Below are 25,500 nucleotides of genomic sequence, written 5' to 3' on the forward strand. Positions count from 1 at the left end.
ATGACGCAGGAATGATTAAAATAAATGGAAGTCTAAGTACACTGGTATCCGTGCCCAAAAAGCGTGGACACTGAATGGAGGAAGAGGTAAAGAAAGTTGGCAGTCAAGTGCGTGGTAATTTAAAGTGTAAACAGACAACTACGAGTCATCAGAAAGAAAGGGAGAGAAACAGCGACAGTAAATTTCATCCACAGAATGGAAATAATACGGAACATGTGCATTTGCAAGAACTGCGAGAGAAATTAGAAGGGAAAATCTGTAGGATCACGACACGATGCCTTGCTATTTGAGACCCGAGCTGGTTATCTAAGGACGAACACACATTGTTAAGAACGGCCAGCTGCAGTGCAAGTTTGCCACCCAGTTGCTACTGTGGAAGCAACATCTCGGGAGCATCGCCGCCAACATCTAGCCACAACGTGACTAAATCGACTTTGTGTCGGGGAACAAGACGCGCATCCCCCACTCTCCGTCGTTTCAGGTAGGATGCGTTCGGTGAAGCAGGCTTTGTGCTGAAACCGCCGCCAACCTCTAGTCTCATCGCCGTTGTGACGGAATGAGTTCGGCGGGCCAACTATTGTTCCCAAACTCCCCAACGCGGACCTGATCTGCTACGGGTGCGCGAGTTGCCGCGGGAACGCCGTTTGGCGCTGCTTCCCATGCACCGACCAAGACGCAAGACAACGCGCTACCCGGAACGCTTCCGAGTCCTACGGGGCCCCTCTGACGTCGGTTCCGGACCTTCGCACGTGTGTGCATTTGTGTGTGTAGACCGTCCTGCGGGGAGGCGGTTAGTTTGCCATGACGAAACGAACGTTCGCATCACCTTGTATCGGGAGAAGATCGAGTGTTTAAAAACCGCTGTTGTGCGGCTGCTCAGGACATTCTGTCTCAAGCAGTCATGTTAGAGTGATGTACTTTCTCAAACAGTCATGTTAGACGGATATAAATACTGTAATTAAACCCATATTCCACGTTCTCGATGAGAAGCAGTCCTTACCTTCATCAACGTCCTCAGCGTGGATAAGTTGGACGTCGGCATGGGCCAGCTACCTTCTAATTCATGCCCGACTCCAATCTTGACAACGGATCACGAGCGATGCGATTGAGCCCCCAATCCTGTCAACATACCGGAGCAAATATTCAGATCAAAATGAGGTATGTGTGTGCTGCAGTAAAAATCACGAGACCACTGTGCATAACCTCATGGAAGGCGAAGCTTTTCACCCAGCGGCATCTTCCAGAAGCGTACGATTTAAAGTGGATGGAAGGCTTGACCGGTGAGGAGTCGATATGCGCAAGATACGTGTAGAGTATTGGTGGGAAGAACTCAGCGAACTAATTGATAGGATTGCATTCGTTATGGGGATAGGTAACGCCTTATGGTAGATATAGAAGTTTTTAGGAAGACAAAAAAATAATAAGAATGTGTAGAGAAGATGGCGCACTGACAAGCATATATAGCATACCGTATTCACAAGATATGTATAGCATACCAAGATAGTATTTAATGCCAGTCATTCAACGCTGCTCCTTACATAACCTTGCCGCTCATCATGTCGTTTAAACAACCATTTAAGCTACCACCGCATTTTTGGTAGAACCGTAGCATATAATTCATCCGCCTTGCCGCAGGCTATCATCCACAGGAATGGTCTTCCGGAACACATCTTCAACATTCGTGATTCTGCTTGTTTTAGGGCTGAAGTAACCGCCATATTTTCTTGATACTAAGGTGTCGTTAAGTATTGTATAAAGAAGTTCTTACGCTCAGTGATCCGCACTTACACTCAATAAGCTGCACGCTTTTAGGGCCGAAGTAACCGCCTTATCTTCTAGTTACTAAGGCGTCATTAACTGTTGTACAAAGATGTTCTTGCGTTTTAGTGATAGGTACTAATAGTCGATAAGCGTTGTATAATCATCTTACTCAAGCTCCTGAATTTGCCCCTATCTTTGTAATCCCCCTCTCACACAATGCTCAGATGCTTGCTGCCTGTGAGGTGACTTGAATAAATTAGCTTAAACAGGCTAGGTGGATATTTTTCACTGCCCTGTTTCAAAGGAGATGCCAACAGATCATCGTTATGATCATACGCAAATGCCCGCAAAATGATAACTAGCAGTGCTACCTAGTTGCAGCCTCAAATTTGCTTTGAAAAATGATTATGAATGGTTATAAAACATCTTGAGTATGCCTTAATTGAATTTATGGACATCTTGTCGCATGTGCTTTTGCCAGCCAGTAATGTTTTCTCGGCCCGCGTTTTAACTCGATAGTGTTAATGATCCCGTGCCGCAGAAAATCCGGTGTCGGCGTCCGGCGTAGGACGTCGCTTCAGCAAAAGGAATTTCGAACCAAATTTCGAACAACGCATCCCCAACGTCTCTCCTACCGCTAAAGTTTCTCATACCTTGTCTTTCATTCGCTACAAAGTTATTCCTTCGAATTTTGAGAACGGCAGCCCACAAACAAATGTAATGAAAAAAGAAACACCGACAGCGCATATCTTTTATGTAAGCTCGACCCAGACTTAAATATTAAAAAGTGCGAAACAACTACAGGAGCTCGACCCACGCGAGAGACCGCCTTTCTACCAGAAAGCTCGCCATTGTGCGTAACGTTCGCCGCCAGCGTTTTCCGGTAAGCTGCAGTTGCCGGGAAGCATGAAAAGCAGTCGGGGGTCTTTGACTGCTATCGCGTTCGATTCTTAAAGGCGATGCTTAAGCGTCACCTAAATTTTACCGGTTGCAAGTTGGTTGCCTGCTTCAGAGCTGGTCGGTAGCCAATGTTAATGTTAAAAACTAGCCACCATACAGCGCGCGTTGCCCGGAAACGGCTGACATCGGCGGCGAGAACCTGTCTCCAAAGCAGACGATGCTTTAATTTTCGCTTTCAGAGCCACGGCCGTGACGAAATGCGCAACGTTAGCGCGACCCGGGATACAGAGCGTACATACAGTCTCCTACAAAAAAAAAGTAATTGTGACAAACTAATACTTGCAGCTCAGTTCATTGTACTGGTGTTTTTATCACGGCCAATTAAACATTGCAGAATTTTTGGTTATGTACAAAAAAATTGAGGAGCCATTTCACTTTTGGAAAGAGATTACCCACGAAGCTGTAGAACATTACACCAGGTTACACAAGGTTTCATGCACTTATTTTATGATTTGGTAACGGTAGTGACGATACATTTGTGATCACTGCGACATGGTATGGTTACAGCCTTAGACAGAATATTGTCTAAAGTTAACACTTTACATGACCGTTATTGAGTAGCCTGTGTGATTTGGATAAGTGTGGCACTTCAAACAGAACTCTTCTGGCACAAACTGGTCAGCCATTTCTTGTCTGGTTTTGAAGTGTCAACACTGAAGTCTCCAACAATGATCCCAAGGATAGTGTCATCACGGCTAACCCATGCAAAGTGTGGGCTAGTTGGTTCGTTGCATCAATTGAAGTCATAGTGCTAGATTGACACACACCAGAAAGACGACAGGTGGTGCGCTAGTTATCAGTTGAGAGTTGATAACTAGCGCATGTCTTCTTGTCTTTCCTGTCCATGTCAATCCAGCGCTTTGTCTTCAATTGATACATTTTGCCTTTTGCGCATATGGCAATGTCTTCCCTTCGTGAGTTCACGTGCTGTTCACAAACCATCCACTTGAAAAAATCCATCTTGATTTATTTATTCCATTATGTATTATTATTGTAACTAGAGGAGCAGTGCGTAAAGCCTGCTTTACCTCCGGTGCGGGTCGACCACGCTCCCCTTTTTTTTGTAGTTTATGCAACAGACACTAAAAATACGTGCAACCCTAGCCACATAAAGCTTCACTGTAAAAGAGCAGTCCTCATGACTTAGTTAGACACACTTCGGTATTGCTGATTTTAGCTAAAATTGTAACACAAGCTATTTATAAATACTACTAATCTCCCTAACGCGATCGACATTATCATAGAAGAACAGTACGGCTTTCACAGCAAAAAGAAAATGCTCTGAACAGGCTTGGTTAAGAATTGGAGATTATTCACGTGAAATCAAAGCCAGCTAGGTCCCTTTTTTCTTTGATATATATAAATAATATTTTCATTCTACCTAACACTCAGAATATTGCACTTCATGCCGACTACACAAATGTATTCTTCTCTGCTAGATATTTCGTTATTCTCCAAAATGAAAATAATGCTTGGTTGGTTGCGAGATTGTGCCTCAAGGCTTCAGGTTAATGGCATGGATTCATAGCTTAGTAACGTCTGCAATTGTGCTGTTTGGTACACGGCTAAGAAGCGTTTTACGCGCAGAATAAGACACGGTCTAAGAATGTGCGCGTTTCCGTGTCTTATTTTGCACCTAAAACCTTTCTAGAAATGGATCTAAACACGAAAAAAGTAACAAAGTGCATCATTTTCGTCCGCGCAATTAGGTCCAGCAAACATCGTCATCACCAGCCTACCAGTTATTGAGCACATAACAGGGCAGCGCGCAAGAAGCAAGGACGACGAAAGGGACGTACACAGGACGGGCACAAACTTGCAGCTGTATTAACGAAAAAACTGTGCGAAAAGCTCTCAGTTTTGATGAATTCCAGTTATATTTCGGAACATCAAAGCGGGCCTATATGAATACACATCAGGTCAACATGTGCCACACAACTTTGATAAAAAAAATTCAAGTGATTCCACATTATCCCTGTCAGAGGCACACAACCCCATATGGAATAGACGATGTCATAAGCATGCGCAGCTACCCATACAATACCATCGCGTGAGCTGGAAAAGACATGATGCTACGAAAAATGGAACACTGTGTTTCAGTTAAACAAAAGCATCTGAAAACTGAGCCTAATTTGCGAGCAAGATTACAGAAGGCATGCGTACGCAATTCTCCTAATTTTGGCAATAAATTAAGCTCCTATTACTTCTTTTTGCGGTTTGTCCTTTTACCCGGACAGTGTTCTTGTACAAGCTTCTCGCCTTATTGATGCGGGATAATCCAAGCACCTGTTATCGTCTATCACGGAGAACTTTCTGAATCCTGCCCTGAAGTAACACTGAAATTTCGGGCAGGGAAAATGAGAAAAGTGCCAGTCATAAGGCATATTCATCGGCTCTCGCATTATTTGAAGAATGGCAGAAGAGCAAACGTAGACGTCGAATTTTCTGCGTCGAATCGCCTCACAGTAGAATGCGAATGTTTATATGCCAGCGGGCTAACACTGGTAACCAAGGCTTCACTAAGAGACACTGTCAGGTTTTTGTCTGCTGGGACAATGGAGTGTACTCCATCCCACTGTCTTCTAACAAGAAATACGCAGGATAAGCAGGTCGCAGACTTAACGAGCGAACTACAGAGCACAAGTACAGCGTACAATGAGCTGATACAGGTCATTTAGGCTTCCACTGTAGGAACTGTGGCTGCTTGCCACAGTTTGAAAAAAAAAAAAAGATCAATCGTGAGCAGAAGCCCGGATGAAACTACGTGCGTAATTTTAGAAGCTGAATACATCTACCAAACACTAGCACCAGCTCCTCTTGCTTTTGGAAAAATAGCTTGACTTCGCGCGCCGTCACACTAAAGAAAAGCTGATAACTTGCTGTTTTCCACGTGTCTTGTGTCCTTGTCTCGCCTCCGCTGCTGCCTTGCTGCGCAATTCAGTTCTCTACTTCAGAAAATAAAGCCGGAAAGTACCAAGGAAAAAGAGAGATCCTGTTTGATATATTTAGGAAGTAGACACCACAGTGAGCGAGAGGGCCAATAGCGAGCCACCGCAAGCCAATTTCACCTGGGTACTTCGCATGCATACATATAACATCGAGGTGGCTACCCATTTCAGTCTTCCTTGGTGCTACTTTTGCACAATCTAATTTTGTGCCTAAACTTGTAGTTTAACAGAGAAGCATTTCTTTGTTTTTCTTTCGTACAGAACGTCATCATGTACGAGTACGTGCCGGTGCTGTTGGGCGAAAATGTCACCGAGTACACAGGTGAGCCGAAGATCGCGGGCGATTTCCTTCCGATGCTATTCATTTGTTTCTTGTAACCTATGTCAGATTTTCTTCAGACATTTGATTAGCGTTGCTTTCTTCGCGCTATATTTTATGCCTCTACATGCAATGGAGGCTCGTAAGGGGGTTTCATCACTTTCCTAGGTGTCCTTACTACGTCCACGAAAGGGGAGGGGCTTGGGTATATGGTGCTGTTATTGCAAAATATATTGGCCCAATTTCTTCGCCTCTATTTAATGCTAGGCTAATCAGTATGACTAAACACTAGCGCGCGCTACCAAATAATGTCTTCATTTATTTAGTTGTCTTGACCTTCTTGCATTACGGCCAGAAAAGGAGCGAAAGAACTATCTTATATTTAGACTCTCGCCTTTGTTGCCAATCCTCCGCCGGTATGTTGCATTGAAATAATAAACATTCGTAGTGACGAACAAGCTTTTTCAGTCTCCGGTAGCACGCAGTTTGTTTCCTGTTGAGCCATTTTATCGTCATTAAGCAAATCTCTACAGGGCATTGAGGTATTATGGGAAGCATCACCATATTTTACAAGATGCCTTTTGTTGTCATCGTAAGACGTTACGACTCCGTTATTTCTACTAATCTTTGCTGACTTTTGTGCATAGCCTTTACCTTTCTGCAATGTATACGTGTGGACGGGTGGTGTAGCGGCTGACGTACAGTTCCATAATGATGATGATGATTTATTGGCATCCCCATTGAAACGGGATACTGAAAAATTGTCACCTAGCCTGCTTGAGTTACTCAGGCACCTTATACATGCTTTTCATTGTAGCATTTTCGAACATGTCTCTTTCATTTTTGTTCTCTTCCTCAAAACTTCTCTATCTACTTGTACCGCTACCTATGCCTGTAACGAATCCGGTGGCGTAAATCTCTTCCCTGCTTTTTTTTTTTCAACCATTATTCTCAACGTCTGTGGTTTATCTTGACTGCCGACCGGTTGATGCTTCCGTCAAGTTTAAGTCGAACAGTTTCTAGAAGGTGTGCGTTACCTGCGGCTTCCATCCGCATCCATTAGGATGTACTGAGTGGTCTCCGGATTTTTGCTGCAGCATACGCATGCCTCATCCAGTTGTGAATATTTGCTTCGGTATGTTTTTCTCACCAGGCAACCGGCTCGAGCCTCAAATAGCAAGGCACTTCGTGTTATTGTACAGATTTCCCTTTCTAATTTCCTTGTTCTCATTCTTGTAAATGTCCTTGGTCTCTTTTTTCTTCCCAATCTTTGCATCCAATTCAATATCTCTGTGTTTATATCTTACTTTCTTAAGATTCATAGTTCTCTAAGCTTTCAATTGCCCTGTACTTGGTTGCCAAATTGTTTGACCTCTTCCACCATTCTGTGTCCACGTTTATCAAGTATGGGTGTTTGTTTATTTTGATTGATGTTCCTGAGCGTTTCCTACAAACTAATTTTGCTCTGCGCTTCTCTGAATTCAAAGGAGGCCCGAACCATATCACCCTGCACAGTCTCGTTTTCGGTTTTGCCTTGGCCTCCCAGTGCCAACCAGCCTACCTACCTTTGCTTAACTTCCAGCAGCACCAACATATAGGATTTTAAGCACAGAATGGCACTTGAGAACGTTACCATTGGCATCATTACTCCTTTTTATATACCATGCACCACGTTATATTCATTGTGGCCCCAAAGTGCTCCATGTTTCATTATTGTTGGATTCCGCATCCCCTTTATTTTCAGAATATTTTGGTGGGTACTTGATTAAGTCTTTTTTTCGTTTAAGTATACGCGAAGTATTTACATTGCTTGAGTGTGGGCATGGCTTGCTGTCGAATTGACATCCCTTAAGTACTCGTCTTCATTATAGATCACACTTCCCAATTTTTCTGTACTAAACTTAAGGCCTCGATTTGTCACTGCATTGATACAGATGATCACAAGTGTCTGTAACTGTCTTGCATTGCCAGCTAGTAGCACCATGTCGTCCGCATACTGGTGGCTCAGCCCGGCGACCTTTAGTTACACCATTTCTTCATTACGCATGTATGACAAATACAAGCCTAATTTACTGCTTTACAGTCATCGTTCTATGTTTGTAATATAAAGCGTGAACAACACTTAACACAGTGGACATCCTTGTTTAAAACCTTGGTGAATTTTTACCATTAAATTTTAGACCTTTTCATTCAATTTGTACTTGGTTGCCTCTACATCTCCTTCCGCAGCTCCACGGAATCGTCATCTATGCACTCATGCTTGAGAATATGCCACGTGAATTCCCTGTCTAGAATTCCGTGTTGTCGTAGGCTCCCATATTATTTAAAAATGCCGTTCATAAAAGTTTACTCTGAGCCACTAAAATCTCTGTGCACTGAATTGATACAAACTTATTATTCTCATCTGCCTCGTCTAAACTCGTTTTCTGGTTCTCCCGGTACATAATTTTTCTCCACCCACATCAACAGTTCTAACTTTGTGGTTCGAATTGGCATTCTATATACCAAAAAGGATACGCGCACGTCCTATCCTTTTCACCTTTGCCTTCGTAGATGATGTTCTTCTTGCTTTCACGCCATCCAACCGGAATATCATCATCAGCAGCAGCAGCAGCTTATCTTTATGTCCACTGCAGGACGAAGGCCTCCTCTCCCTACGATCTCCATTACACCTGTCCTGCGCCAATTAATTCTAACTTGCACCCGCAAATTTCCTAATTTCTTGACCCGGCCTAGCTTTCTGCGGCCATCAACTGCGCTTCGCTTCTCGTAGCTCCCATTCTGTAAGTCTAGTGATCAACCGGTTGTCCTTCCTACGCATTACATAGACTGCCAAGTTCCATTTTTCTCTTAATGTCGATTAGAATATCGGCTATCCCCGTTTGCTCTCTCATTGACACCGCTCTCTTCCTGTCCCTTAATGTATCCAACCGGAATTTACTGCGTTTTAATCACTTCCTCAAGGACATTAGCCAGCAATGCGTTGCTCTTTGGACTTACGTTTCCGATTAGATGTGATGGGATTTCATCGGGTCCTGCGGAGGCTACATTCGGGACATTTCTTCGGCTTTCTTCCAGTAAAGCCTTCTTATGCTAAATTTTGATCCCTCAGGCTTCACTGTTGTTGTTGTTGGGTCTGTTTTGGTCTGAACTATACTTTTTTTTGTGCCCAAGTTGTCCCTAATAACGTCTTTCATGTACCGAAGCGCATCGTCTCCTTTGGAGATGATACAGTCTTCATTCCTTATTGCCGTTTGTGAATTTTTAGTTGAAGCTCCGAGTGCTCTTAGATGGTTCCAGAATGTTTTTGGTGCGCCTTCGTCTCTTTTGGGAATGGTATGCCCCCAACCTTCACTCATGTATTTCATTTCCACTTGCACGAGCTCACGCGCCATCCTTTTCTTTTGTGGGTATTCGTTCCATCTAAGGGGCACCTCTTCTTCCTGTACTTCCAAGCCTGATTACGCTCTTCTATACTTTGCTTTGTTTCGTTGTTCCACTTCTTAGTTGTTTTCACCTTTTCAAGTCACCAATTTTTTCGCCGTGTCTGTCTTATGTCCTGCTGCGTAACGTATTTCCTTTTCTTATATCCCCAGACTGTTGCAGGAAACGCCCCATTTTATTCTCTGTTTTTTGCGATGTAAGTTATTTGCTTTGCATTCATATTTAATAATAGGGACGCTATTGGCTCGTGTTTTCGGTTAGTACTTGCCCTAAGTTTTAAGGTTAGGCGGTTATGATCACTGCCCAGGCTATCTTTTCCATGCTCTTCTATCACCATTTGGTCTTGAAGAAAAGGAACGGAGGGGCCCGGTTTTTATTAATCATAATATAAGTAGGCAAGAAGCAAAGACACCGAGCACGACAGAGGAGAAATTATTTGTACCTACTAAAGGAATGGACGAAATGATAAATTAATTGAAAGCGAATAAAAAAATTAACTGCTCGCAGTATGTACCCACGTCTTCGCATTACGCGTGTGAGATCTTACTAATTGAGCTACCGCGGTACCGTTTTTTCATTCTCTTTCTTGGATATTTCTTTTACTACTAGAACTAACCCTGGGAGTGTTAGCCAGCGCCATCACTCGCAAACCCTGACAGCGGATGAGGAACATTCTTTCAGGCGTAGGCGTCACGAGTACGTGGTCGATTTTTGTGACGGCTACTAGTCCATATGAACCCACAGATGCTACCTGAAGGCACCAATATTGCCGGACTCGAGGCCCTCGTTATGTAATTTATATTAAAGTGGAAAGTTGGGCAAATGACGCGTAATGTTTGGCGTTGCACTATTCCATGGGTGGTCAGTGCCGGAGGCTTGTGGCGAGCTTCTGTAACCCATTGCCTGGGGGCAAGGTGTTGATCAGCGCACACACGAATGAAGTCGCATGAATTCGAGTACAACCGGCTTACATCCAAGGGAGGTTTACCACTTTGTTCACCGGCTAAATCCCGGGCGAACTTGGACCATGTCAAAATGGCCGGGGGTTCTGGCACGCCCTTGTAATACAGCTACATGGAGGCCTTGTTATGGAACTGCGTCTTTGTGAGAGAGTTCATAAACCGTGCTGTTAGGGCCAGGGGTAGGTTTCGCGCCCCTGTCATCCTGCCTACTGGAGGCCACAGTGCGGAAGTCGGAATGCCTCCTAAGTCGGTCCTGGGAAGAGAACGACAATTATTCTTGGTCCAGGGTTGCCTGAACGATGCGGATTGTTGCGTGTACGTGTAATCCAGCTTGGGTGGAGTCGCGGCCTCTGGACAAGAGCTCTCCCCCACCTCCTAGGGGTGCGTCACGGGCAACGTGCGGGTGGCTTCGGATGCTCACACGGCTAAGAGGGGGAGCTCGTGCTGCAAGCCTGAGGGCTGCAGCAGCAGGCGGGGAAATTACAATGCGGAACCCAAAACGCAATGCCGCCCAGCAATTTCGCGTGGGTCGTCTACTCTCCCTGTAATCCCGGTGCAGGGGTTGCGCTATGGTAAGCAGAACTGGTCACCTCTGCAAGAGCGGTGGAGGGTGACTCAAAAATAAAAAGAGCGGATTGGGCCGTCCGAAATCACAAGTGGTGACACTGTGATAGAGCTACTGCGATACCAGTTTGGAAAGGTTGCATGGTGCTGTGGCTGCGCCCGAAGAACTGGGTCGGCTTCACCCATGGGAAACGGCGGTATCTGGAACATACGCCCCATGCCTGACCCGGGGGGCGTCCCTGCGGTCTATGCGGCCCAGCCAACACCTGAATGAAGATGCTGAAATTGGTGCACCCTGTACCGAGGAGATGAGGGGCTGCCTGCTTAGGATACTTAGTGGTTTTTTGAACAGGTGTCTATTCTGTTGAGGCCAAGACAAATTAGGCCCAACTATGTTCAGGTTCTTCCTGTAACAAACAGGTCACCGGCAGCCCGGGTACATTATACACATTACATAATTTCATTACAATATACATTATTTCAATGGCATAAGATCGCACGTATAACGAAGGTATTTGAACCATGTCGATCGGTTACAACAAACGAATGGCGTAGACCCACCGCCGTGATGTGAAATAACGATGACCTCCGACCCCTTTGCGCACGCAGTCTGTTTTCTCAAGCCTCCTGGTAGGCGAAATATCTATTTCGTGCACCTCTACCCCCGCCCCGCCATGACGCACTGCCCATGGGTGTCGGCGTGTGGCTTCCAAGATCGCCCTCCCGCCCGTCCTCGGGACTTTGGTCATCTCTCCTCCCTCTTCCTTGCAACACCCTCGCTGTCTCGGTGCGCGCGCTGCGGCACTGGCTAAAGTTCAGAAGTTTTGTTTTCTGGCCGTTGCCGCGAAGTAGGTGTAAGCCTCTGCTCAAAGAGACAACAATTTTGTTTAAGCACACTGATGTATCCACCAGATTAGTCGTGGAAGCAGCCCACATTGAGCGAAAGGGCACGTGGTGCATAAGCCAGCCTTCGATCGCGCTTTCTCAGCAGGAATTAACGCACCTAGTTAACTCGATACGGTAACAGATGCCCTGTATACACGTGGCCATTTGTTCATTCCTCGATTGACCATGTGGTCGCTTGTATCGCTTATATATCCTGATGTGTGTTTCAGTAACCGTAGTTGTGAGTCAGCGCTCGTACTGTGTCCTTTCACTCCGCGGTCGTCTTGTTCGCGCTGTTCCCATTAGGAATGTAATTCAGAAGCGTGGAAGCGCAAATTGCTGGGCCAGTTGGTTTATGTTCAAACCGAAAAAAAAACAGCAAACACAAAGACGCAGGATCAGAAGGAGGCACACACACAATCGCCGGTTGAAACGTGAATTAGAGCACTGCACGGGCCTGGGCCAGACCAAAAGTCCGGTCCCGGCCCGGTCCGCTTGCCGGGCTCGGGTCGAATAAGCTAACTCTATTCCGGACTAGGGCCAGGCTCGGTCCAAGGAGCTTAGGGCTCGGGTCGGATCCGGGCCTTGGTCAGGTCCGTAACAGGTGAGACTATCCATCAGGCCCGTAATAGGCCCGGTATGCTCTTGGTCACCTTTGAAAACTGCCTACTATAGGTAGGAAAAGTTTATTTCGGCAGCGTTAGGTGGGGTGATTAGGCGTGGTTTCTTCAGGTGGGCCAGGTTGCCGTCCATCGATGTTTGATTCAACAAAACAGACTTGTGCGCTTGTTGGTATTGCATGTTAATAGCTTTTAGTGCAAAGAAGCGCACGACCCGAGAGAGGGCGCACAGGGGACAGCGCTACAAACAACGGATAATTTGCCGCCCTTGGCAACAGCGTATATAGCGCCATACAATAAAAGACGGAAAGGGAGTGTAGCGTTGACATGTAATGTTCGATCGCGACCTCTTCGGCTCGTTATATGGCCTGGAGTTGGGTGTCCAGGCTAGAAGTGCACCGTACAGCCTCTCATGCTTCATGTGAGGGAGATGCCATCAGGTTAGGAGGACGACTGTCCTGTTCGCAGTACCATATTGTTTGACTCAGGGTTGATAGTGTCCCACAGAATCTACAGAGTGGGCTCAGCCGCGAGGACAGCGACGCACAGCATGTGCTACGGCCGAGGAGGAGAAACGCGCTTACCTCTTCCTTGCTCCGTCTAACACGCGCTCACTTTGCCCCCTCCTCCCCATTCCCGCTTTAGCTATCTTTTTATCACGTGACCTTCGAAATGGGGCACGCTGGAGCAAGGCGCACATCACGCCAGCGTCATTCTCGTTCACTTTCGCAAGCTTTTCTCCGCATACACAGCAAATGGTTCTACGTTCGAGGGTGCGTTCCGAATATTGCAACACTAGCGAATGACATCTGCAAAGTCTAAAACGAGGTAGAAAAATCGAATATATCAAAGTGCCAGCTTTCGTGATCAGTGTTTTGTATTCTTTACAACCCTACAGTCGTTTGCCACGAGTGAAAAGAGAGATATCGCATTTAAATTTGTTGGACCCACTCTATGTCGTACTTGCGTTGCGCTGAGTGCCCTACATGTTGAAACAAAACCAAACCGATATAGTCCGCGTTCACTTACATTACGAAACACAGTGGTAAAGTTGATGCCTGAAAAGTCAACCGTTAAAATCAACCGGCATTGATATAAAGTGTAATAAGGAAACAAAATTAATTGGTTGCACGGTAAATGTAGCTCCATATGAGCATTGGGTTTGCGTGTGATCAAGCTATGCAAAAAAAGAGGTGAAGCGCGCAGACAGGACACAAGAGTAGAGAAGTGGACAACACGAACGCCGACTATCATCTGAAGGGAGCACTGAGGCGAAAACAGAAAAGACATAAAACTCAACTGCGCAAGCTCAGAAATGGTATCACCACGTGTCAGTCGGGTACATGTGTCGGTCTACGTGAGAGATAACTGCTAAGGCACTTAATCTCTTCCTTATGCAAGGTAATCGAAGGCTGACTCACGCACGCACTTCCACCTTTATAGGTATGCCATGCCTCTACCATAAGACGCGTACCTTCATTACTATGCCTGTACATTATCGCGCATTCATCTAACTCTGGCGCGCAGTTAAAATCTTGGCAATGCAGGTAAAGATTAGAAGGCAATCCACCGGTTCACCAACGATCATCATCATTAGCCTGGTTACGCCCACTGGAGGGCAAAGGCCTCTCCCATACTTCTCCAACAACTCCGGTCATGTACTAATTGTGGCCATGTCGTCCCTGCAAACTTCTTAATCTCATCCGCCCACCTAACTTTCTGCCGCCACCTGTTACGCTTCCATTCCCTTGGAATCCAGTCCGTAACCCTTAATGACCATCGGTTATCTTCCCTCCTCATTACATGTCCTGCCCATGACCATTTCTTTTTCTTGATTTGAACTAAGATGTCATTAACTCGCGTTTGTTCCCTCACGCAATCTGCTTTTTTCTTATCCCTTAACGTTACACCCATAATTCTGTTTTCCATAGTTCGTTGCGTCGTTCTCAATTTAAGTAGAACCCTTTTTGTAAGCCTCCAGGTTTCTACCCCGTAGGTGAATACTGGTAAGACACAGCTATTATACATTTTTCTCTCGAGGGATAATGGCAGCCTGCTGTTCATGATCTGAGAATGCCTGCCAAACGCACCCCAGCCCATTGTTATTCTTCTGATTGTTTCCGTCTCATGATCCGGATCCGCCGTCACTACCTGCCCTAAGTAGATGTATTCCCTTACCATTTCCAGTGCCTCGCTACCTATCGTAAATTGCGGTTCTCTTCCGAGACTGTTAAACATTACTTTAGTTTTCTGCACATTAATTTTTAGACCCACTCTTCTGCTTTGTCTCTCCAGGTCAGTGAGCATGCATTGCAATTGATCCCCTGAGTTACTAAGCAAGGCAATATCATCAGCGAATCGCAAGTTACTAAGGTATTCTACATCAACTTTAATCCCCAATTCTTCGCAATCCAGGTCACTGAATACCTCCTGTAAACACGCTGTGAATAGCCTTGGAGAGATCGGATCTCCCTGCCTGACGCGTTTCTTTATTGGGATTTTGTTGCTTTCTTTATGGAGGACTACGGTGCCTGTAGAGCCGCTATAAATATATTTCAGTATTTTTACATACGGCTCGTCTACACCCTGATTCCGTAATGCCTCCATGACTGCTGAGGTTTCGACAGAATCAAACGCTTTCTTGTAATAAATGAAAGCTCTATATAAGGGTTGGTTAAATTCCGAACCGGTTAACGACCTTTTATGCTCCGTTAGCCTTTGACTGATACACCGCCCCCTTTTTCCTACGCAGAACTGGCCACAGCTAAGGGGAATTTTATAAACCACACCCATACGACAGTCAGTAAAGCTGTTGTTGTTGTGCTTCACTGGGCAAATATCTGTTCTTTTTTTGCCTTTTACCTGCTCCTTTTTCCTCTGCATGACAGCGCATCTCAATTTGCTTAATAGGAGCAATTTGCTTGTTGGGAGAAAATTTTTTTCAATAGGGAAGAATTCGATTTCGCTGCTACCTCAGTAAGTGAGCAATTTAAACTTTATGGAGGAGGATTAAAGTTTACCAAGGAATTTCCTCAGCGACGCGTGATTCAGTTTCTTGACATTTCCTTGGTCTTCGAACAAAACCACGTTTGTTGGCAGTACTCCCCAAGATCTTCGAAGCCGTTGCTAAACATTGAATCCAAGAATTCCAAAGTAGTAATTAACGGAATTGCCATGTCGTGCCTGAAGTCTTCTCTCACCAGATCCTGCATGCACAAAATGAGCGCCAGTTTTAATGCGCAGGTCCAGCGCCTATTAGAAGCAGGTTATCCTAGTGCAGCAGTGGCCACTGTGGCTGAGCGCCTAAAGAAGTCGGTTTCGAGGGGGACGGACGTGATTACAGAAAGCAGTAATAGCAAGAAAAGTGTAGTGGCTATTCCGAACATTCATTCAGTGTCGCACAGGCTTAAAAAAGTTGCAAGTAGATATGATATTAATGTTCCTTTCACTGCTCCCAATAAGTTAGGTAAGATATGCCCTGCCGTGCAGAGGAAAAAGGAGCAGGTAAAAGGCAAAAAAAGAACAGATATTTGTCCAGTGAAGCACAATAAGAACAACAGGTTTACTGACTGTCGTATGGGTGTGGTTTATAAAATTCCCCTTAGCTGTAGCCAGTTCTACGTAGGGCAAACGGGTCGGTGTATCAATCAAAGGCTAATGGAGCATAAGAAGTCGTTAACCGGTGGATCGCCTTCTAATGTTTCCCTGCATTGCCAAGATTGTAACTGCACGCCAGAGTTAGATGAATGCGCGATATTGTACAGGCATAGGAACATCAATGGTATACGCCTCTACCAATAAGAGGCGTATACCATAGGCATACGCCTCTTATGGTAGAGGCATGGCACATCTATAAAGGTGGAAGTGCGTGCGTGAGTCAGCCTTCGATTACCTTACATAAGGAAGAGATTAAGTGCCTTAACAGTTATCTCTCACGTAGACCGACACATGTACCCGACTGACACGTAGTGATACCATTCCTGAGCTTGCGCAGATGAGTTTTGCGTCTTCTTTCTTTTTTCACCTCAGTGTTCCCTTCAGTTGATAGTCGGCGTTCGTGTTGTCCACTTCTCTACTCTTGTGTCCTGTCTGCACGCCTCAGCTCTTTTTTTGCATAATGAATCCTTACCAACTAGCTCAACTTTTTGTCGTTGTAATGATGAAGCTATGCTTTATAGAGCTATGAATGTCAAGCCAAGTTTATTCGCTCGAGTTCGGGCATTGTACGTTGCAATGTTTATTTTTAAATACAACATTCAGATTAAGTTGTTTGCGATTGTGCACATGAGCAGTGCCCTATTCATTCGATGTATAATTCCGCCCAACTATTTAGCAAATGTAGCACAAGCTTTCATGTCGCACGTTTATACCTTACCTGTTCAATAATAAGAAACAACGCCCGATGAAGTCCTGACATTCAATACTATCTCTAGAAAATGTCCTGTGCCGCGGATGGTATCTTCACAATTACCGAGAATTGGACCATGCTTCGCTTACGCTCAAGGGCTAACAGTCCAAACCGGGCCGGGTTTGGCTGGGCCGAAATATTTCTGGCCCCGGCCGGGTACGGGTAAGGTTTGAAACTACCTAGTCGGGCTCGAGGTGGCCGCCTCATAGTACTTTCAGGCTCGGGACGGGTACAACCATGAAGAAACGGCCCATGCAGTGCTCTAGCGTGAATGGCTGAATCAGTTAGTTTGTGTTGCAGGCGTTATTTCCCCTACATTGTCCTTGGTGTCTTTGCTTGTTAGCCAGTTTTTATATTTTGCCTAGTTGTTCGTAGACTGTTCGTAGGCTAAGGCCTAATCGATACATGTCTGGATATTTACGCATTACACCATTGTGTTAAATACAAGAGGCACCACTTTACTGCAGTTTTCAAGAATTTGATACGCCGATGCTCGGCGATTCCTGTCCGCGTTCCTACGTTTCTTCACATACTTCTTTAGCATCCTTTCCTAGGGACACGTAAACCGAAATACAGGGGTGGTTTGTGCTCGAGACGCTAAGTAGTGTCGTGTGGATATGCAGGATATAAACCGGATGTGCATCCGGGCATCAGCCACGAGTTCCAGGCAGCCGCTTTTCGGTTCCCCCATACATCCATTCCTCCTGGCATCTATCGCAGGTGAGCTGACATTATAATATTATTATCATCGCATAATTGGTTTATGTGCCACGATGAGCCTTCTTTACTGAAGCCTGGCTGTCTCTTCAGCAACATATTGGTTCAGCGCCCAGTTATATCTCTGATAACTCCGCTAGATGACCAGAAAGCTAAGACATTGAGCCCCATTAGTTGCGTATGGAAACGTGGTTGGGGAAACAATTGTACATCATCTCACCTGTGAATTGGCAAGAAACTTACGCCGACACCATGCCATTTCGAACTGACGTTAAGAGCAGCAATATTAAAGACTGCACAAAAGCAATATACACGCTTCTAATTTCGTCTATTTTATTTTATTTATCTTCATCTATTTACCGCGAGAGCGTATTTCATTAAAGAGGTGTACACAAGGACAAACAATGTTTTTTTTTTATTTATGCGAATACGTGCAGCGCCACAAGAGCATTGTAGGAGGGGGGCACTACAGAGATACATTGGTACAGATGGGACTGACTCCGGAAAGAAAATACATATATACAGAAAGCTCACACAAAAAAATAGTTAAGAGTAACATCAGCAGGAAAACATATGCAAAGGCAACTGAGAAAACAGTTAAGCGAAAAGATAAGTTAATGCAACAGGCAAACCATCGACTAGTACACAAGGGAGAAAATCGAACAGGGTAACAACCAGCTATGAAAAATTCAACAATAACATCTAAACTTGGAACAGGTTTTACATTAATTAATGCTCTTAGGGAGCCTATTCCATAGAGCTGAGGTGTGCGAGAAAAATGAATTGCGGAAAGCTTCAGTGCGACAGCGCAATTCAATAACTTTATGATCATTATCGCATCGCTGAGAGACAAAGGGGCGAGGCAGAATGTGCAGATCTTTGTCTATTCCGTTGACACCAGAGTATATCTGGATAAACAGTTGCAGTTTTGCAGTCATTCGGTGATGCTCTAGTGATTTCCAGCCTAGATTTTTTTATTTAGTGAGACACTGCAGCGAAAGTCATAATTGCCAGAAACAAACCTGCCAGCACGGTTTTGAATTCGTTCGATGTTTTCAACACGGTACAATGTTTGAGGGCCCCACGCTTCACAAACGTGTTCAACAATTGGACGCACATTTGTTGCGTAAAGTTGTTCTCTTACATTTTGAAGGGCCTGATAAAAATTAAGTCTCATAAGGTTCTATTTTGGCGCTACCTGCACATGGGCTCATATTCTTCTTCGCCTGCTCTGGAGCTTGTAGTCATGCCGCAACAGGGGCCCTCTGCTATTGCGAAGTACGACTGAAATAATGTCCAATGGTAAAGTTCAGTTAAAGTGTGCAGATGGTGTCGACGTCGGTAGAGTCGGATTCACGCAATCCGAGAGATATGTACGAGGCAGCACCGGTAGCGTAGGTTATGAGCCAAGCGCAGCCACATTGATACCGTAGTGCGAAATCGCCACCTGCCGCAGGTTCTCATAGATGTCCGCGTCTGTAGAAGTCGGAGCTCCAAGTGTAGACCGTCTGGTAGCTGGATATTTGCGTGGAGATAGCGCAAGTGCTGGTCACTTATGTTGACGTAGATGCGATTCTCAAGCTGAAAGAACCAGATGGCAGAGAGGCTCCTGCAGAATTTCGGTAGGCCATGCATCCGCGGAAGATGTAAGCAGAGAAGATCGGAAGGCTCACCTGCTGCTGCTTGGGGAGAAATATCGAATGCAAATAGTCTCGGGGCTGCGGTGGTCGCTTAATGCATCGCCAAGGTTCTGCTTGTGGCGTCGCCGTGCCTGTGAGAGTCTAATTTGCGCCTAAAGGAGCCGGTGGGACAAGCTTTGTGTCGCTGGTGAGTGAGTACAGTCGGTGCGCTGACGTTGACATGACTGGGCACCGTCATTCGGTAACCGATTTCTGGGTTGAGCCTGTACCCACGGTTCTAATTAGGCCGACCAGCCATAGTTCAGCGGGATATCGGGAGTGGCCGACACCGCGGCCCCTTAAATCGAGCGCGCTAGCGTGTGAGTGCGGGTTGTTCTTCGTCTACTTTGGAGGTGTTGGTAGCGCCGCTAAATCTTCGAGCACGTAAGAATAATTAAAAAAACTGCAGGAGATTTGAACTAGTTGGGGTGCAGAAAAGGAAATGTATCAGTGCGTAAGAAAAGTGACAAAAGGTGCAGGAGAATTGGGCTAGTTGGGATTTAGACAAGCACATATTCCAACACTTCATAAACATGAAAAGATATGTAGAAGTGGTGGGCCAACTGAAATTTAGACAGACATCTCACAGCACTTTAGAAAAATGAATAGAGCTGTGAGAAAGATGGGCTAATCACAATTTACATAAGGATATGTTCCAGTGCTTAAGAAAAATGATACAAGTTGTTAGAGTGTTGGGCTAGTTGTGATTTAGACAGATGTATTTCAGCGCGTAACAAAAACGAAAAGATTTGCAAGAGTGTTGAGCCAGCTGGAATTTAGACGGAGACATGTTCAAGCGCATAAGAAAAATGAAGAGATGCAAAAGAGTTTGGCTAGCTGAAACATAGACGTCATTCAGCGCATAAAAAATGAGAAGTACAGGAGAGTTTGGTTAATAGCAATTGAGACAAAGACATGTTACAGAGCGTAAGAAAACTGAGATTAGCAATAGAGTTGGGCTTGTAGGGATTTGCGCAAACGCATGCTCCAACACGTAAGAAAAAGGAAAAGACGCTTGAGAGAGTAGGGTCAGCAATCATTTAGACAGACATCTCCTAGCGCATAAGAATTCAATGAGCTGGAAGAAAGTTGGGCTAGTTGGAATTTACCTAATGACATGTTCCAGTGCGTAAGAAAAATATTAAAAGATGCAAAAGAGTTGGCCTACTTCGGAACTAGGCAGGCACGATCCAGCACTTGATACAAAAATGAGAAAATTGCGAAAGAGTTGGGCAAGTTTGAATTTACACAAACACGTGTTCAAAATCGTAAGAGAAATGAAAGGAGGTGCAAGAATATTGGGCGAGCTGGAATTTAGACAGACATCTTCGAGCACGTGAACAAATTGAAGGAGGTTCAAGAGAGTTGGGCTAGCAGAATTTAGACCAGCACGTGTTCCAGCACCTAAAAAAAGGAAAACAGTTGCAAGAGGGTTGGGCTAGTTAGGATTGACGCAAGCACATATTCCAGCTCGTACAAAAAACGAAAAGAGGTGCAAGTGTCTTGGCCCAGCGGGAATTTTGAAAAAGGACATTTTCTAGCAATATCGTGAAATGAAAAGATTCGCAAGAGATGTTCGGCTGGTTGGAATTTACAGAAGGACGTGTTTCATTGAATAAGAAACATGAAAAGAGGTGCAATATCGTTAGACTTGGAATTTAGACAAATACATTTGACAGCGCGCCAGAAATACGAAAGAGGTGCAAGGGTGCTACGCCAGCTGGAATTCAAAGACATCGCCCAGCGCGTAAGAGAAATGACAAAAGATGCAAGAGAGTTGGCCTAGTTTAGACTTACAAAAATATATTCCGGCACGTAAATAAAGCGAAAAGAGATCAAAAAGTCTTGTGCCAACTAATGTTTAGACAGACAACTTCCAGCACTTAATAAACATGAAAAGAAATGTCATGAGGACGGGCTAGTTGGAATTCAGATAAAGACGTGTCCCAGCGCGTGAGAAACTTGAAAAGAGTGGCAAGAGAGCTCGGCTTGTTGGGATTTAAATAAACACATTTTACAACTCGTAGGAAAAACGAAAAGATTTGCAAGCGAGTTGGGCTTGTTGCGATTTAAAAACATGTTCCATCACGTAGAAAAACTATAATTAGTGCGAGACAGTTGGGCTAGTTGGGATTTAGACAAGCTGGTATTACGATTCGTAGGAAAAACGAAAAGGTTTGAAACAGGGTTGGGCATGTTGGGATTTAAGCAAAAACACGTTCTAGCACATAGGAAAAATTAGAAAAAGTGGAAGAACGTTGGACGAGTTGGAGTCCGGACAGACACAGTTCAATACTTAATAGAAATTAAAATATTTGCACGAGAGTTGGGCTCTCAAGGATTTACACAAACACATGTTCCATCTCATAAACACACCTAAAGAGGTGCAAGAGTACTGGCCCAGCTAGAATTTAGACAATGAAATCCTCAATGAAATGTGGAAAATGAAGAGTCATAAGAGAGTTGGGCTAGTTGAAATTTAGATAAGGACATTTTCCAGCACGTAAGAAAAATTGAAAGACCTGCAAGAGAGTTGTAGCTACTTGCAATTTACGCAAGCACATACTCCAGCTCGTAAGAAAACCAAAAAGGGGTGCAGGAATGTTGGGCCAGCTGGAATTTAGACAACGACCTCTTTCAGCACCTAATAAAATTGAAAAGAGGTGCAAGATATTTGGGCCTGTTGGGATTTAGACAACCACATGTTCCGCCGCGTAAGTACAATAAAAAGACGTGGAAGTGGTGGGCTCGTTGGTATTTGCACTAACACATGTTCTATCACTTGAGAAAAACAAAAATAGATGAAAGAGTGTTGGGGCAGCTGGAATTTAGGCAGACGTCACTCAGCACATACAAAAATAATTACGTTCAAGAAAGTTGGGCGAGTGCGGATTTAGACAGCCACGCTCTAGCACATAAGACTAATGAAAAGATTTGTAAGAGAGTTGTGTACGTTGGGATTTGCAGAAACACATGAGCCAGTTTGTAAGAAAAATTAGGAGAAGTGCAAGTGCGTTGGGCCAGCTGGAATTGCAACAGAGATATCTTCCAACACTTAGGAAAAACAAAAACATTGCCGAGAGTTGGGCTTGTTAGATCTACACTAACACATGTTCCAGAACGTAAGACAAATGAAAACAGCTGCAAAAGAGTTGGGCTAGGTATGTTTTACTCAAGCGCATATTCCAGGTCGTACGAAAAGCGGAAAGAGGTGCAAGACTGTCGGCTTAGCTGGAATTTCGAAAAAAAAAAACATGTTCCAGCACTTAGGTGAAATTAAAATACATGCAAGACAGTTGGGCTAGTTGGAATTTAGATAAAAGACAGCTCCCAGCACTAAAGAAAAATTGAAACAGTTGAAAAATAGTTGGACTCCTTGCGATTTAGACAAACGCATGGCCCGGCCCATAAGAAAAATGACAAAAAGTTGGAAGGTGGTTCGGCTAGTTGTGAATAACACAAACACACGTTCGAGCACGTAAGAAAAACGAAAAGCGGTGAAAAAGTATTGAGCCAGCTAGAATTTAGACAAAGGTATCTTTCATCGGATAAGAAAAACGAAAAGAGGTGCATGATGCAAAAGAGCTGGGCTAGTCGGAAGTGAGGCAAAGACATGTTCCATAGAGTAAGAAAAATGGTGAAAGGTGCGAAAGAGTTAGTCTAGTTAGTATATATACAAGCACATGTTCCAGCATGCAAGAAAAACGAAAAAGCTCAAAGCGTGTTGGAGCAATGGAAATTTAGACCGCAATCTCCAGAGCATAAAAAATGAAACGAGGTGCAAGTAAGGTGGACTAATAATTCTTAGAAAGAGCCATATTCTAGCGCGTAAGAGAAATTACAAAAAGTGCAGCACACTTGGGTTAGTTGCGATTCAGACAGACACGTTCGAGCACTTAAGACAAATGAAATACATGTATATCTTAGAGAGTTGATCTGGTTGGCATTTAAAGAAGCACATATTTCAGTTTGTAAGAAAAATGATAAGAGGTGCAAAGGCGTTGGGCCTACTGGAATTTTAACAATGACACCTTCCGGCACTTAGGAGAAATGAAGATTTGCTCGAGTTGGGGTAGTTGGGTTGAGACAGACAGATGTTCCAGCCCGTAAGAAAAATGAAAATAGTTGGGAGAGAGTTTGGCTAGGTGCGATTTACGGAAGCAAATATTCCAGCTCGTACAAAAAAATTAGAAGGGGCGCGAGAGTGTTGGCCCAGCTGAAATTAAGACAATGACACCTTAAAATGCTTGTGAAAATTGAAAAGAATGGCAAGAGAGGTCGGCTTGTTGGGATTTATACAAATGCATATTCCGGCACGTAAAAAAGTGAAAAGAGTCGCAAGAGAGTTGGGCTAGTTGGGATGTACTGAAGCACACTTTCCGGCACGTTATAAAAATGAAAAGGTTCAAGATTGTAAGGCCAGCTGGAAGGTCGAGAAAGACATTTCTAAGCTCTTTAGAAATGAAAAGATTTGCAAGAAAGTTGGGCTAGTTCGTATATACACAAACATATTGCAGCTCGTGCGAAAAACTAAAAGGTGCAAGAATGCTGGATCCAGCTGGAATTTAGACAAAGACATATTCCAGCACTTAAGAAAATGAAAGGCTTGCAAGAGAGTTATACTAGTTGGGATTTAGAGAAACACATGTTCCTGCAAGTAAGCAACAAGAAAAGAATTGCAAGAATGTGGGGCCAGCTGAAGTTTAGACATTCGTTATCCAGCCTCTGAAAATAGTTGCAAGAGAGTTTGTTGAGCAGGGATTTAGACAACGACATATTCCGACACGTAAGGAAAGTGGGAATACTTGCGAGAGTTGTGTTAATTGTGATTTACACAAGCACATGTACGAACTCGAACGAAAACGAAAAGAGGTGGAGGAATGTTGGACCAGCTCAAAATTTGACAACCAGATCTTCCAGCGCTCAGGAAAAATAAAAAGACTTGCGCCAAAGTTGGGCTAGTTGCGATTTAGACAAATATATTGTGGAGCACGTAAGAAAAATGAGAGCTGCAATAGAGTTGATCTGCTTGTCATTTATGCAAACATGTTCCAGCTAGTAAGAGGCATGAAGAGAGGTGAAAAGGTGTTGAGCCAGCTATAGTTAAGAGAAAAATGGGCTTCAGCGCATAAGAAAAAGAAGTGCAAGGGAGTTTCGCTAGTTCGAATTGAGACAGACATATTCCAGAGCGTAAGAAAAAGGATAAAAGGTGTAAGAGAGTGGGGCTAGCTAGGATTTAGACAGACACGTTCCAGCACGTAAGAAAAACAAACAGGTGCAAAAGTGTTGAGCCAGCTGAAAGTTGGGGAAAGACATCTTCAGCGCATAAAAACATGAAAAGAGGCGGAAGAGAATTGGGCTTGTTGGAATTGAGACAAACGCATGTTCCGGCACATAAGAAAATGAAATGAGGTGCAAGGAAGTTGGGTTGGTTCGAATTAAGATATATACGTGTTCCATCGCGTAAGAAAAATGGTAAAAGTTGCAAGAAGTTGGGCTAGTTGGGATTCGACAGACACGTTCCAACACTTGAGACAAATCCAAATGTTTGCGACAGAGCTGGGCTAGTTGAGAGTTACGCATTCACATGTTCCTGCGCTTATGAAAAATAAAAAAGAGGTGGAAGAGTGTTGGCCCACCTGGAATTCGGACAATGATGCCTTCAAGCGCCTGAGAAAAATGAAGACTGGCAAGAAAGTCGGGCTCGCTTGGATTTACATGAATGCAAGTTCTGGCACGTCAGAAAAATAAAAATTGTTGCAGGAGAGTTGGGCTAGTTGGGATGCACCAAAGCACATGTTTCAACACGCAAGAAAAACGAAAAGTGGCTGGAGTGTGTTAGGCAAGCTAGATTTTGGACAAAGACATCTTCCATTACGGAACACAAATTGAAAAAGATGCAAGATAGTTGGGCTAGTGAGGTGTAAGCAGACATGTTTCAGCGCACAAGAAGAATGAACAGATTTGCAAGAGGATTGGGCTACTTGGGATTTACACAAACACATGTTCTTAACACATAAGAAAATCGAACAGAGGTGCACGAGTGTTGTTCCAGCTGGAATTTATACACACGTATTCCAGCCCATAAGATAAATGTTAAAAGGTGCACCAGAATTCGGTTAGTTGGGATTTAGACAAAGAGAGCTTGCACCACTTAAGGAAAGTGAAAAAAGTTGCAAGAGTTGGATTAGTTGGGATTTAAACAAACAATTTTTCCAGCAGTTAAGAAAACC

At 44.3% G+C, this 25,500-nt stretch overlaps 1 protein-coding gene across 1 annotated transcript in view; it reads left to right on the forward strand.

Annotated features, from left to right (window-relative positions):
* The window catches only part of Duox (dual oxidase), a 248,511-nt gene that overhangs the window by 38,594 nt on the left and 184,417 nt on the right, over positions 1 to 25,500 (forward strand). Inside the window, exons 6-7 of the mRNA XM_050186612.2 lie at positions 5,931 to 5,991; positions 17,495 to 17,591. Coding sequence (XP_050042569.2) covers positions 5,931 to 5,991; positions 17,495 to 17,591 — 158 coding nt within the window. The remainder of the gene's footprint in view (positions 1 to 5,930; positions 5,992 to 17,494; positions 17,592 to 25,500) is intronic.

This window comes from Dermacentor andersoni, chromosome 2 (genome assembly GCF_023375885.2).
Source record: "Dermacentor andersoni chromosome 2, qqDerAnde1_hic_scaffold, whole genome shotgun sequence".
In the NCBI taxonomy this organism is placed as follows: Eukaryota; Metazoa; Arthropoda; class Arachnida; order Ixodida; family Ixodidae; genus Dermacentor; species Dermacentor andersoni.